Here is a 15978-nt window from a genome sequence, read left to right as displayed (position 1 = left end):
TTATAATGCTGATGAAACCAGATAAAATTGGAAATCATTACTTTCAAAATGTTTAGTTTCTGGGCGATTTAATTCAGGTCCAGGATATAAAAGTAGCGAAGAGCGAGTAACTATATTTGCTATGGGTACCTGTGTTAACGCTACCGGGACCCATTAAATATCATTGCTCCTCATCAGAAAATCAAACAAACCCAGATGATTAAAAATATCAGGGTGCCCTTAATTTATAAAAATCAAAAAAGCGCATGGATGTACTCTGAAATAATTATTGGTATGGTATGACAACACTTTTATCCCTGAAGTTAAACAAAAAACAAAACGAAATTGGTTAGCAAGGCTGAATTGTTAGAGAGAAAATGGAAAGTTTAAAGTAAAATTTTTAACTCCTAATGTGACAACCTTGCTACAACCAATGGATCAAAGTATTATCGAAACATTAGAACCACTTTATAGAAAACATATTTTACGTAGGTTGATGAAGATGATGTAGGAGTCGTTTTATCATTTTCTAATGGAATTTAAAGGAGTGTTGTTACATGGTTGTAGATGCGTGAGATTTGATTGAAAGGAAAACTTTAAACAAGGCTTGGAACAGAGTACTTAATCGGCAGGATGAAAATTCATTAACCAATACAGATGATTTTATTTTGGAGGATATGAATGAGCTAATGTTAAAGATACAAATATACCAGGATTGTGATGATGATGATATCAAAGAGTGGGTCACTTGTGACAGTAAAGATCGAGGCTTTCAGATTATGTCGGATGACGAAATCGTAGAAAACATATTGCAGTTAAATGAACAGCAGGAAATGCAAGAAGATGAAACAGAAGAAAATCTAGAAGTGGAAAATGATGATGGACCATCTCATGATGAAGTACTTCAGGCTCTGGAAACAGCTCTCAAATGGTTTGTAAAACAAACAGAGAGTGATACTGTGAGTTTACTACAGCTGAAACGAATGAAGAGAAAAAGTCAAATGTCAATTACCAAATATTTTAAACCAAATTAAACTTATTATTGAATTATTACTATTTTTGATTAATAATATTATCATTTATTAATAAATATTATTGTTATTAGACTTATTTTATTTCACAAAACCCGCTTTTCTTCATACATTCGGTTATCCGGACTTATCCGAATCCCTAATGACAACAATTAGTCCGGTTAATCGAGCTTCCGCTGCTTATACTTGTGCAGTTGTTTATGTACTGGCCTCTCAATCTCATTATTTTTAGTCTCGTCATATTTCCAAATGAACGCGTTTCACTATTTCTTCAACTAGATGGCAGCAGACAAATATTTATCTTCCCTCGTAAAAGGTAATTTTATAACATGGAATAGCAGATTACATTATAATATTGTTTTATGGACGACGTTTATACATGTAACCATTGTGATTTAAAGTACACAATTTGACACAATACTTAGCTTTAGTCCTTTCAATTTTTTTTTATTGTTATCATCGGCTGACCTTCTGCAACTCTATAGGAATACATTAATGAAATAATACAGGTGTGGTTTACTTTTGACCTATAGTTCAGATATGCGGTAATTGTAGAATACGTAGAGAAGTAATAGACTGTACAGAGTGGAATAATGGAATTATATTCGTTATTTTGTATACCGCGTGTCCAAATAATATTCGTATTTTTAGAAACATACAATCGACTTGAAACGGGGGTTATTTTTATTTATTTATTCTATTACTAGCGTGCTATTTATTAGAATTTGATAAGATTTACTTATACACAATATTATTTAAACTCAAAGGTGTTTCATATACATATCTGAAATAGAAATTAATTTGCAAAAACTAAAAGTGGGTTAATACAAATAAAGATATAAATAAAAGATGATATTGCATCATCATTAAATTGTCACTTGCAGGTAGGAACTGTTCATCGTTGTTTTCAGTTGTTAATCTAATTTTCTTGTTTAATAAAAACCTATGAATTTTCTATAGGCTCGTGGTTTTACTGGATAATTGTTTTTCACTAAGTAATGAATGTCCAAAACATGTATTATGAGCATAGAATTAATATTTTAATGATAGGGAGAGCTGATAGAGGGAAAGAGAGAGAAAGAATATCACTACACCACTCTATCTGTCTCTACTCTGTTCTGATTAGATCGCCATGACGTCTAAGTGTCCTGTGGTGAAAATGGCAAAGGAGGAGATAAAACAAGTTTTGATTTTAATAGCGTGGAAAACCCATTCTCTCTCTCTCTTGCATTAGTACAATTCCACTGTATGTTTAAGTATCTATAGTGGTTGTGAATAACTGCTATGCGGATAAAAATAAAAGTTTATAATCTTCTCATTTATTATTTACAGATACACTGTTACCGATGATGTCAACTTTGGTTTCTTTTTTATTTGAACGTATAAACCAAAGACACTCAACGAAAATAGGCATATTAATTTATTCATAAATCGAAAAAGTGATCTGTTATAAAATTCTCCTATAGAATTCTCCTATAGAACTCGAATGTCTTCACTTGGTAATGACGTTTACAATTATTAAGGATTCCAGCGTACGTTTTCTCTACGTGGAGCACGCAATGATTTACATTTTCCGAATTTTTGTCTTGACGAACTCTACACCTATTTCTAAATAAACCTATATTTTTAATGTTTTACCATTTCTAAACTCCCAATAAAAAAATGTTAATCATTATTATATCTAAATATATTAGACACAATCTGACAACAAGATTTTCCTATTAGTGGATGTCTTTGATATAAACCCACTTTAGTTACTGTTTGGCGCCAATATATTTTAATTTTATTTCTTGTGTACATACCTTGTTTACTAAATTGGAATTTTTGTAACCGTTGGTTAGATTAAAGTCTTTTTATCGAAGAAAACTAGTAAACTAAAACATATTCACGCATAGTGCACGTGATCAGTGTTGAAAAAACAAAGTCGAGCATGTAACAGGACCGTACTCGGCAGAAATAATTTGCGGATTCACATAACAGATTATTGAATGAATGAATTATGAATAATTATGATTACAAAAATATACAATGTGAACGTGAAGTTTGGAATAGATGTAAAGTGAACGGCTAAAATATGGAACACGTTCATTTAAAAATCAGATATTAATAATTTTCGAATTGTTTCGATGATAATATATAGCCTTTTATTGCTAGCACCGAATACAGAAATCGAAAGATAATATCTGTATTGAAACATTGAAATAAAATTCCTATTTTCTACAATAAACACATTTTCTTATTCCTTATCAGATGACGGGTATATTATGGTACCACTGACTTGGACCAATAACGATGCCGCGTCGCGCTTCGCCCAGGATGTTCACGTGCTGTTCACGTACTGATTATTATTTTGGTTTACTATTTTTCTTCGATAATTAGACCTTGATACTTACTTCACAGTAGCACTACACTTTTCGATAACCAAATAATTGACCTTCGTTCTCTGAGGACCATAACTTTTTTATCGAAATGCGCGTCAAATAGCGTGATTATGACATTTGGAAGTAAACAGTGTGTTGAGCATTCATTTTTAACCAAATTGGGTTACTTCTAGATAATGTCTCGATATCGGATATTTACAGATTGTTTTTATATCCGTGTTTTGGAAAAATCCATTGAGATTACCAAAGACGTTCATTCTGATATAATTATGAATAAATAGCAAAGAAATGCGAGGTGTACGTCTTTTGTTATTTTCGAGATACCCTGTGAAAAAATTCGAGTTTTGGACGTATTTTTTTTCATTTCACGTCTCACATTACAATAAAAGATTAATATACAAATAATAATTAATACAATTAACTGAAATATATCTATTTTACTTTTTTTATACAGGGATGGTATTTCAAACAGATATATTTATTACCCTGTCATTCCTTAACATTTTATTGTACATACTACAGGTTTATGTATACATAGTGCATCAAATATCCAGTTAATACTCGTATTCCGTAATATACACCAGTACCATTGCCAGTGATACTGCTCAGAAAAGTTTGACGTGAAAAAACATAGATAACGTTTATATAGGAAGTGAACTGGTAATAATTAGAATAATCAGAATCTTTGTTTCAAAACTGACACGATTTATTGTTGTAGTAGCTAAAATCTCCACGCTTTATTTCGATTGTAGTTCTAAACTACTAGTGAAAAAACATGACAGTTATTTTGAATATGGTGCCGATATATGAAGTAAAGTATTTTGGAACAAATAATTAATCTATGGCATCATTACCACTGGCCAGGTTAATAGTGGAAGTTTTGAAATGCTCAGCTTTATCATATGTTTTCGAATTTAGAAATAATCATATAACATTTTAACTAGTAAATAATCGTTTTTATCCCTGTTATTAATTAAAAAAAAATATTTGTGAGGCTAATTCGATTGACACATTGTATGCTTATACTATTGAGATCCTGTTAATTCTTTGTACTTAAACATTAGTAAGTACTACCAAATAGTGGACGGAACAGGACAATTATCATTTGTATACATTAAAAACAAAATTTAAAATTCAACTAGTCTAACAATAAATAAAATAAACCTAAATTGTATTGCACGAAGCAAAATTTTACTATTTATCACAAGGTCAAGGCGTGTTCCTATCACCGGACTCTGACCTTCCTGGACCGTGGCCCCTCTTTGGTGGAGGCTGAAGAGGGAAGAGTCTATGTTCACTCGGCCAATATATTGGCCTATCCCCATCTTCTAACGATGCTACCGATGCCATTGATGGTACGTATTGTTCTGGCATCCAGTCAAAAGAAAAAGCACTAGCTTGGGTACTTGGAGTAGCTGTAGGAGTTGGAGGAGTACTACCTATGTATGGACTTAGTTCTTGGTGACATAAATCTGGAACTTTTTGTAAGGTATCGGACCAAGGTGGACTAGGATTCCATTGATCCATTAATTCACTAGGGTCGACTTTAAGCAGGGTTCTTGGCCTTTCTGTCAAATGCGATATCACTAAAAGGCCACTACTACCCCCCTCGTTGTCGGTAATCTCATGATCTGCAACTTCTAATTGTAAATTTCGTAATTCTTTGGGTTTTCTTTTACTGTACGAATAATCTACTGGTTCTGAATCAGCCCGTCGATGATGGTGATGGTGTTGGTTGTGATGTGCATGCGTGGCTGCCGGATGATGCGTTAAATGCGTTTGTAACGTATTAGGCATTGCGGTTAAATGCGTATAGCCAGTTGTGTCATGTGCTGTGGCATATTCAGGAGTTGGTGTATGCTCAGGATAGTACAGCAATCGTGAAGATGGACCTACGTCGTAAGTGAGACCATATTGCAGCTTATTCTGTACTGAGTAATAATGATAAAGCCAACTATTCGTTCTCATAACTGCTGCTTCCGCTTCACTAAGTACTTGGTTAGTGCATACAATTACTGGTTGCTGATTACTTTCAGAGCTGTCCTTAACTTGTAGGACGCAGTGCATCCAAATCCATTCGCCTGTGCGTCTTTGGAACTGGGCCAGTAAGATGCAAGAGCGTTCTTGTTCCGATTGGGTGACTATAATTAATATATTATAATGATAGCAGAAAAAATATAAAGATTAAATAAGATTCATTGAAGACTTTTTTATGTTTTGAATAATTGATATTAAGAGAAATAGTGAGTCTATTTGCAGATCTATTAAAATGAGAGACTAATCTAAAGGAGATGTAAAAGAGAACAATCACGTGACACAAATAGAAAACTTTGTTCAAACTTAAATAGATCAAAATAATATAAAGTTGCACTTACAACCTCAATACATTAGTATATGTCGCAACGTATTGAAATTTTTGATGTTAGATCTGTGCCATAAATATTCTGTCTAGAATTATCAGGATAAAACCAATATGAAGTTTTCAAGTCATATTTTCACGTGATTTATTATCTTGCCTACGTTGTACACTATTTAGAATTCCAGTTTATACCGTAATTAAAAAAATCAGAGAACCGATTTTGAATCGTTATTTTTTATTACATGTATGTGCGTGCTTTGTGAGCATGCGAGTTTCCAGGGTAATTATTCTATTTGAAGGCGTTTATAAAGTAAACTCATTTTTTTCTCTATCATTCGAATTTAAGTAATTAGAACCTTTAGAACACAAAATGTGTCTTTGAACATGTAATTGGTCGTATTTCAATTCTAGGAATCATATACATCAAGTTAACATTATGTTCATTTTGAGTATATTAAAATGGAAAATATTCTGATACATTGTATTTCAAAGAAGGTTAACATGTTTTACTTATGTCTTTGTACGAGGGTTGCCTTTTAAGTTGTTACAATCGAAAAATAGATGGTGTTAATGACTTGTGGTAGCACTGTATCAGTGAACATTGACGTTTGTTGTTGCGAATGTGAAGCAATTGGTAATTTAAAAATTGACTGAGTTGTTGATAGTGAATGTTTAAAAGAACCAAAAATAGAAATCACCCGTGAAGGCTTAAGTTGGAAGATTATTTATGATTTTGAAAAAGGCCTTACTCAAAAATCATGCAAAGAATCACTTTGTGCAATCAGAGAAGACTGTTTACAAATGGTTTGCAGAATTTCGTCATGGTCGTGCGTCCGTCAGAGATGAATGTCGACAAGATCGGCCAAAATCGGTTGTAACTCCGAGAAACATCGATGCTGTGCGCAACATGATTAAAGAAGATCGCCATATCATTATAGACAGATGGAGGCGTCTCTTATGGCCGATCCACTCTGGCACGCGAATCGCAGGTTAGCTCCTGGCTCACAGTATACACGTCTTGTTATTTTCTCATTCAAAGTTTATTTGTAGTAGGTATGGACAGTGAAAACACTACAGCAGGTACTTTACTACTATGCGCTTTGACAATTCATAGTTAGATCATCCGTGCCAATTGCTATTGAGCGACTGAGCAACCCGCGAATGTGGATTCTTGTCGTGTGCTTCATTCCTGCGAGCCCTTGATCGGGGACAGAAACCGACAATTTTCGGGGAGCCGCGAAAAAATGCGATATGAATAAATCTTTTACTGACCCAGTTTCGTTAAACTTTTTTACTAATTTTCTGACAGTAGATCTTGTTATGGTATTTCGGTTAGGATATAAATTATTAAAGATATTACACGTTTCTTGTTGACTTCTACCCTATCACCATATCCTAATATCATTAAAATATCAATTCGTTCTTTTTCAGATAAACGATCCATTGTGACTTTCAATAAACTTCAACAATCATAATTTATGGAAACGTCAAATTTGTTTTTATAGCAGTCATATCTACCTAAATAAAACATTAGATGAAAAATAATAAGTAGTTCTGAAGGATTTCGAGAAGAGAAAAATATCACAAGACCCTTGTACACAAAAATTTATAAAAATCGTACAAGCCGTTTCTGCGATAATTGTGGCGTTCCATATATAAAACTCACACTGTATATTCACAAACTGTAATTTTCTCATCAATATGAAGTTAATATTATTCAATACACACCTTTTTATCATGTTTTAAGTAAATTATCTTTTATATAATTATTTAAAATGAAACAGTTGATGTGAGTATTTATTTTTTCTTATTTAAAACAAGATATCTCACCACTAACATCAATACTGTCAGGCAAGCTATCATTCCCAGTTTATTGTGACAATATTCGAGATTGTATTGATAGAATTTGAATAGCCCTGTACTACTCAGCGTGCTCGTGATTTTCTGAATATACGCCGAGCATACAATAGGCCCTAAATTCAATTCTGACAAATATTACGAGTCCATTTATTTGGTGGTAAGCATCGTACTATTGGTTTTATCTTTGTGTTTCTATCTAACACAGAATTATTTATCGATATTGGTTTCTGCTTCTGAAATTTCGTTTTAAGAATACATTACAGGAGTTCAATTTTTCTATAGGGAAATCGATTTGATAGATATGAAATAAATGCACAGATCAAAATAATTTTTTCTTCGAAGAATATTTGTATAAAAGTTTAAAAAAAATTAAATATTCTGCTGCCTAAGATGAATATAACGATAACATCAACTACACATAGGAAAAATTTTCATAGAAAAGTATTTTTTTTTTATGAAATTTACAAAATGTTTTGTATAAATCGTCTCAAATATAATAGATCTGCTCAAAGCAAATTTGTCAACTTCTTTGAAAATCAAATACATTTGAACGTTCATTAAAAATGTCTTCAAATTTCTAACATTCATTTTTCATCTACTAAATCCTCAAATAAAAAAAAAAACAATAAAAGTGGATAGTTAGGAGACGGATTGTACCAGCATCTCCAGCGAATGGTTCTTACTATTTATTGGAATAAATAAATTGATTTTGGAAATAGTATAAATTGCAATTTGGTTTCGAAGCTGTAATATATTGATTTATCAACATTATTTAATAACAATCAGATAAGATCAATAATGATCAGGTTACCTAACAAAATCAACAGAATAATTTATTTTTGGGAGAGCTGGCCCCTCCAAAAGATTATTAGGATCCTTCCAGTATATAGCTCAATACAATATTGAGTGACGTTGAAAGAAAAAACGAATATTTAGTTTGAAAAATCAACCGTTCCAATATATTTCCATACGGTCTATAAATTCTTATCAACTGTTATTACAAAACATAAAGACGAGAGAATAAAACAAGCAACTACTCTCCACTTCTACATATTACAAAATACATACCTCCCAAGTGAAGTGGGGGCATTTATACGATTTTTAAAATACTTACTGAGTCGATGTTTGGTTTGGGCCTCACGCGTGCATTCCCAGTGCAGCAGCCGGTACCAGGACACCCCCTGCAGATCTGAGCGCGGAAAGCCCAGGTAGAATTCGCCGCTGAAACACAAGTGTAACAGTTGTCGTGATTTACGGCATTGGATGTCACCGGCTCTCCCGCGACCCCATGACCTGCACCGCCCCGCCATCACGAGCAGACTTTGATTTATAGCACGAGCGAACAAAGCCCCATAGCACACCGGAGTCTACCTCATAGCGCACCTACCAGTGCCGTACAACTGCATAGTAGCACTTTCTTTCCACACTGAGTTAAAACTAATGAATTTTGATGATATATGGTTTGATTTTAAGCCTCTCTTAATTATTAATTGCTTTTTTAACATATACTACCCGTGACGCTTCGACCTAATTTAGGTTTTTATCAAAATATGTTGTGACATTGGCAACTTGTATTATTATGTCAATCAATAGATCACTTATCGCATAAATATAGAAAACTCTGTTTTAACAAAACTAAAAAATGTTTCTATAGTTGTCGTATGTATGAAATGGAATTTTTAAAATATTCTTCTCTTTCAATACCTCAGTTAAATAGATTAAATTAACCTTTATTATAGATTATTATAGATGTATTATTAAACAAGATAATTCTGGTCATAGTTCAAGGAATTAATCTCCTATCTAAACTAAAATACCATGTAATAAATATGCAATTACACACAACTAAATGACGTATTCTATATGAAAATTATTAGTTTGCTTCATTTCGTTTCCACAGCCAAAAAAATTAATTAAATTTCATGGAAAAGAAAAGTATTTAAGTAATATGAATTCTACAAATATGATTATTAACTGACAGATGGAAAAGGCTCAAAATCAAGCCTCAAAAGATGTATTTGTTCAAAATATATTAATTTCAACATTGAAATTATAGTGATTATTTCAACTAATTATTGTGAGTTTTTTTAATCAAAATAGGATATTGAAAATGAACAAAATTTGGTATTCAGTACCAAAAAATAGTTTAGCAAGATTGCATATTCTCTCACAAATAAACAACAAAGAAAAGAGGACAAAATTTACAATGAAATTTCTAAAACAGAATTATGAATTTCCTTGAAAAATAGATTTCGGTGTTACTGTGAAAAAAATTGGATTGAGGATTGACAAATAAGTCTTAGTATGGTTAGTTTGAATGAAAATGTGGTTTGGCAAATTCTTCCGAACCAACAAATGCCTGTTTTTCAATAAAAGTGCTTTCTCTGGCGACCTCCACCTCAGAACTATTTGAACGATGAAACAAATTTGATTTTTTCGTGCAACCCACGTTTGTTTTGGGTGTTTTCATGAGTTGAATTTGAAGTGATTCGATTACTTCAATAATGGTAAGGATAAATTGATAAGTCTTGAATCAAAAACAGGTGTTTCTGCGTCAAAAACGGAAACTATCATAACAGAGATATTGCTTGGCAAAAAAGGCAGAAAGTTGCTATGAAACTCAACAATACCAGGAAGAACAATTTTTTATTTTGTTTGGTAGTTTACATAATCATTTACATCCTGAAACACTCGAAAACTTTTCCGGTTGGTCTTGGAATTCTTGAAATAACATTTGTCTTCTCTATTAAAAAGTAACTGGTTGACATTCTCAATTTTTGCACCATGTAACAACAATAATTTCAAAAAAATTGAATACGCATAAAAAACTTGTGTTTGAACATTATAGAAAAGTTATATCAGATTTGTGCCTTTAATGTGGAACTTCGACTATTTGGCGAGAGCCACGCAATCATTTAGAGGACTGTTATTTTTGGGAACGTAAACGGTTTAAACATTAAATATCGAGTTGAATGATATATCCAAATACTAGTTTTGTTTAACGTCGAGTACACTGGTCGCCTGACTGTTCAGTGTCTAAAAATATATCTGAACTTTTAGAACAAGGTATTGAAGGACCATCATCAAAAAATGATACTGATTTTAAAGGTGTGTCAAATGAGCCAAAATGCTTTTCCCAGAATGGCTTAGATTATCTTGTAAGAAATTTAAATATTTCTTAATAAGCTTCATATTGTTAGTTAGCATCAAGATTGAAAGAAAAAAAATTCTTCCCTTAGATACTTAAAAGTTTTTATCGTGAAAGAGATAGATAACTACGGTGTTATTTTTCCGAAGAAAACTGTACCTTGTGTTCAAATATCAGAAATTCGTTGATAAAAAATGGGCTTAAAACAATACGAACCAAGCGTATGGCGTTTATTCACCCTAAAATGTATTATATTACACAATGAAAATATATTCGCTGGGGTAGCTATTGCTCAAATAATAAAGTTGAAGGAAGAATTGTTGAATTGAGTTTCTCTTTTGTCTTTTGAGCTAAACAATATCATTGGGTAAAAATAAATTGGTCCTCGAGAGAAAATATGGATCAATGGAAAGAAAAAACAGATATTTTTGATGGCCTCCAAGTTAGACAACTTACGAAAAATACTCAATTTAGAAGTTCTATGACAGAGTTCGAACTAAAAGTTTCGACATATTTCGTCTCATGATGCAGAATTTTATCGGAAAAAATTATATTGAACTAGTAAAGATCTGCTATAATTAAAAAATATGAGGTGCAATATGAGCATAAAACTCCAGCTTCCTCTATAATTACCTGGACGGGTTTCCGGAAAATTCATGAGATATGAGCGAAGAGCAGGGAGAGCGTATGCAACAAGATATGGAAGCGTCATGGAAGAGCACTATTAAGGTTTCTGGGAGAGATAGAGAAAGATAGAGATTTGTTGGATAGAATTTAGTAGGATGAGGAACATTTTTATAGGAGGAGGGTTTGTTGGGGTCCTGATATAGGAATTACTCCCCTGCAGGGCTGGGGTTGTGCCGGTTTCGTGGGGTTGTGTTAACTAATTGTTCTGGAGGAGGAAAAGCGAAGATTTAGGATTTTTGGAGAGAAGAAAACGAAATGTGAGCTTGCAACTGAAAACGGTTCTTCTTGGCTTGGGGTTTTTCTTTTTCGATTTTTTGAAAAATTTTTTGTTGTCTTACTATTGGTGTCTGAAATATCATTTTCACAAGTCTACGCATCAGAGAAGACGGTTAAAATGAAATTATTCAGAATTGAATGATTAGTTTTTTAAACAATTTTCTTAGTAAATACATTTTTATACCTATATAGTTGAAATTCAGAAACTAGAACTATCTAATTTTTTTGTTCAAAACAACATATGATATCGTGGGCTTACTACAAAAACCTGTTATTTACAACATTTATAGCTTCTAGATAATTGAGTTTTAAAGTTTCCATTTACTCTGAAAAATTTGTAAATGAATTCAAAAACTTTCTATTTGGAATTTGAAATATAGTTATACTTTTATATCATTTATCATTATATCACTATTGTTCATATCAATATGAATAGAAAAACATGATAATATACAAACAAAAATAACAAAACAAAGCAAAAAATGGACTTAGAGGTTTTTAGCAGAATAAAAAGTCAGTAAAATTGCAAAGAAGAATGTCTCCTTTTTTGCACATCCGCAATAAATTATTTTTTTTCTGCGTTATAGGAAGTGCTTTTGAATATAAATTTTTGAGATTTATTTCTTGATAATCCTTTGGACGTCAAAAACATAAATGTCCTTAAAATCTTCAAAATGTTTTTTTCGTACCTAAAACATTTCGCTTTTAACCAATTGACTGTTTCTCCTTCAGTATTCTTGTTTCTATTCTTCATTATATTTTGGGATAAATCTGTCAAATCTCTAGGATCTGGAAAATAGCAATTGGAAAACTTTATCAGCAGAACTCTTCTTATTTCTTAGGCGATTGGCTCTTACTTCGCTTTAATGACTTAAAACGAGTTTTGCTGTTTAATTTGCAGTGGCTACTAGAGACATTTTATACACCCAAACTTGGTAAGATACCTTACAGTGTTCAGTTATTATACCAAAAAGATTAAGTTCTATTGCTGCATATATCCGCAATTTTTCCAGTTTGATATTCACAAGCAAAATCATTGGATGTGCAAGAACCGGTAAAAATATTTAGAGTATTTTGAGTGTTTAAAAATTTTGCCTTTTGGACTTAAAGGATATGGTATGCTATGAAAACAGCATTAAACAATTTTATGGAATTACATGGTTTTTTCAGAACATTCAAAATTAATTGTATTTTTATTTGAAAATTTAACATAGCTGGTCTTAACAGCTTTTTGAAGTAAGCCCACGATATGTAGTCTGCAACTAGTGTTATCAATCCTATTTCAAAGCTATTGACGCAACACAATTTTCTTATTACTTTATTTTTTAAGAGTTACTCGTGAGCAGATAATCTTAATTTCAACTAAATATTTTTCTTGTAGAAAAAGTTTATGTATGAATATTTTCATGTGGAGAATTTCTACGGCACTGGTGGTTTAAAACAATAGATGAAAAAAGGAAATACGGAACTCCGATCAGCCGATATGCTTACATATATAGATAAATGACTTACTTGGTATCGATATGGATAAACCGCATGTCCATGGAATGAATGGATGTAAATACGTTGGTGGCACCCTGAACGACACACTCTCTGGTTTCAGGCATTGCAACCGGGGTACACGTAGCTAAAAATACTGGTTCGTTGCGGCTACATAGTGGTAGAAAGGAAAGATACCTTCCTTGAACTAATACTACCTGGAACATTGATAAAAACAACTCATTCTTTTTTCTAATAATAATAATTCTTAAATGATAATGAAGAAACGCATTTCTAATGATTTTTTTAGTAATTATGAAGAGAAGTTCTAAGACTGGTGTTAAAAAATTATATTGACTGAAATTCCTTTGTATTACTAATGTGAATTTTACCAAGAATTATTTCAACATTTGGCTAAAGAACAATCTTATAAAATCTTCAGTGTGGACGAAAATATGGTCAAAACCAAACAATTTTTATCGAACAACACGATATTTTCAAAGCTGACGTTTTTTTCTTTCTACAGGGTGCTTCAAAAAAGGTGATCCCGTCTCTAGGATAGATAGAAAACGATTTGCTCAGAAAAAAATTTTTGTAACGTACTCGTACACCCATTTTCACGATTTTTCCGTAACTACTGGCAACACTGGAATGAAATTTTATACGAATATGTTTTGGAAGCTGATAAATCCAATGTATTTGTTTTTATATCTGACTCTCATATTCAATTAAAAAATAAAATAAGTTTTCTAACCCGAATAAGTCTACAAAATGAGGCATACGCAAGTTTTGGCTGACTCAGAAACTGTATACAATAAAAATCATTCGTAAGGATATACCTCATCCCATCAAGAAACCCAAATCCAGTAAAAATAAATCAATCACTTATAAAAAGGGAGAAACGATTATATTTTCCTGGACAGATAAAAGGGTGGTTACTCTTTTAAGCACCAGTGATAGCGCTGGATTCATTGAAAAACATAATTGGTATTAGGAGGTGAGTAACAAAATGTGGAAAAGTCAAAAATTGTTGTTAACTACACGACTTCAATGGGTAGTGTAGGAAAATGATCTATTTGGGATTGGAGATATCTGCCATGTATGCATAAATTTTATATACGTGTCTAAAAAAAGCAAGAACAAAAAACCACTGTCCCATTTGAAGTTCGTCAAGAGATTAAATGATGAACTCGTAGGTGAGTTCCGCGAAGATAGATCAAGACCTTCCACACATGAAACAAGACTGGACAAAAGACTGCAGATATTACGAAAAGGCAAGAAAAGAGATTGACAGGAAAAAAGACAAAGAAGTGAAACTTCGTAATATTGTGATACTTGCCTCGGTAAACCGCATACATATGGGTAATTGTTTCGAAAGATATCACACTTTATGGAATTTTAACCCTAAAATTTATGTTTTTCTTCTATTTAATTAGTTAGGATATGTTTCTTTATAAAATAGCTAAGAAATAAATGTTTTGTTTCATTGCAACGACTCCATTTTTGTTCTACATTATGAGTACGAACTAATATAGTGCTGGAGTTATTGGTATCCTCATCATTTGTAACTCGAAATTCTCCCTTTTTATGGGGGTTAACCATAGGGTGATTAGACACGATTTTTTTAAAAAATTCTATATTGTCCTGCGAAAATAAAATATTTTGAATTCGGACACCGTGTGCAAATAATAAATGAAAAAATATATAGTGTGTCCCACGACGTATTAAAACTATATGTATATGGCAAAATACTTATAGTAAAATCATGAAAATTCTACGTTTAGTTTCGGATACGATATTTTTAACTAAAGTATTTTCAAACATGGCCGACTTCCGGTTCTATCTGAAATCTACGTAAAATTTAAGTATACTTTTGTTATATTTTTGAGATATTAATTTTTTTGGAAAAAAATTGACCGATGCAGACCCTCATAGATTATTTTTTTTACGAGTATACCCTTAAAGATATGAAAATTGTTTCTGCTTGGCTGCTTTTAGCAAGATCAGACGTATTTGAATCGATGCTGAAAAATTTTTAAATTTATAGAGGATGTGCATGAAGTTTAATATCAATTTAATGCATTTAGGGGTAAAATATGAGGCAAATTCATGTATACTTTGCCATACCTTAATCTTACCGTTATCCAGATATTAAATGTTTTCTGTAAATTCAATTTAATAACGAAGATTATGTAAATAGCAGCAAATAAAGTACAACTTTTTCACATTCATCATGAAGCAAATTTACATAATCTTCGTTATTAAATTGAGAAAGAGCCATTTTAACGATTTTCGAAAGTATCAACAATTGACTGATGACAGTTAAATAAGTGTCATTTATTACAAAGCCTACTAAAAGTATACATAAAAAATTAAATTAAATAAAATAATTTAAAACCTCAAATATCTCGGAAACGACTAAAAGTTGCAGTAGAATTAGTCAATACAATTTGATTTGATTTTTTTTACAGACCTTGACAAGATAGACAAAAATAATTTTTTATTTCTCAGTGCTTGTATCAACGGGTCAAAATTTAGACCACATCTGCATCTCTAAAAATTTATAGAAAACATTTAATATCTGGATAAGATTTAGGTATAGGAAAGTATACATGAATTTGCCTTATTTTCTACCTCTGAATGCATTGAAATAGGAAAAACCGAGTGGTTCTATTTAAAAAAATGAAGAAATTTGATATTTATGATGTTAAACTTTGAACACTGTTCATACACACCCTGTATAAAATGAAAAATTTTTCAACACAGATTCAAATACGT

At 31.9% G+C, this 15978-nt stretch overlaps 1 protein-coding gene across 1 annotated transcript in view; it reads right to left on the bottom strand.

Annotated features, from left to right (window-relative positions):
- Positions 1-4600: 4600 nt before the first annotated feature.
- LOC130451071 (PAS domain-containing protein cky-1) overlaps positions 4601-15978 on the bottom strand; it is a 228265-nt gene continuing 216887 nt past the window's right edge. Inside the window, exons 7-9 of the mRNA XM_056789868.1 lie at positions 13234-13418; positions 8725-8831; positions 4601-5532 (exon numbers count right to left, since the gene is read on the bottom strand). Coding sequence (XP_056645846.1) covers positions 4601-5532; positions 8725-8831; positions 13234-13418 — 1224 coding nt within the window. The remainder of the gene's footprint in view (positions 5533-8724; positions 8832-13233; positions 13419-15978) is intronic.

Source organism: Diorhabda sublineata, chromosome X (assembly GCF_026230105.1).
Source record: "Diorhabda sublineata isolate icDioSubl1.1 chromosome X, icDioSubl1.1, whole genome shotgun sequence".
Classification (NCBI taxonomy): domain Eukaryota; kingdom Metazoa; phylum Arthropoda; class Insecta; order Coleoptera; family Chrysomelidae; genus Diorhabda; species Diorhabda sublineata.
Note: the sequence above shows the minus strand (reverse complement) of the source record. Positions and strands in the feature narration are given on the sequence as shown.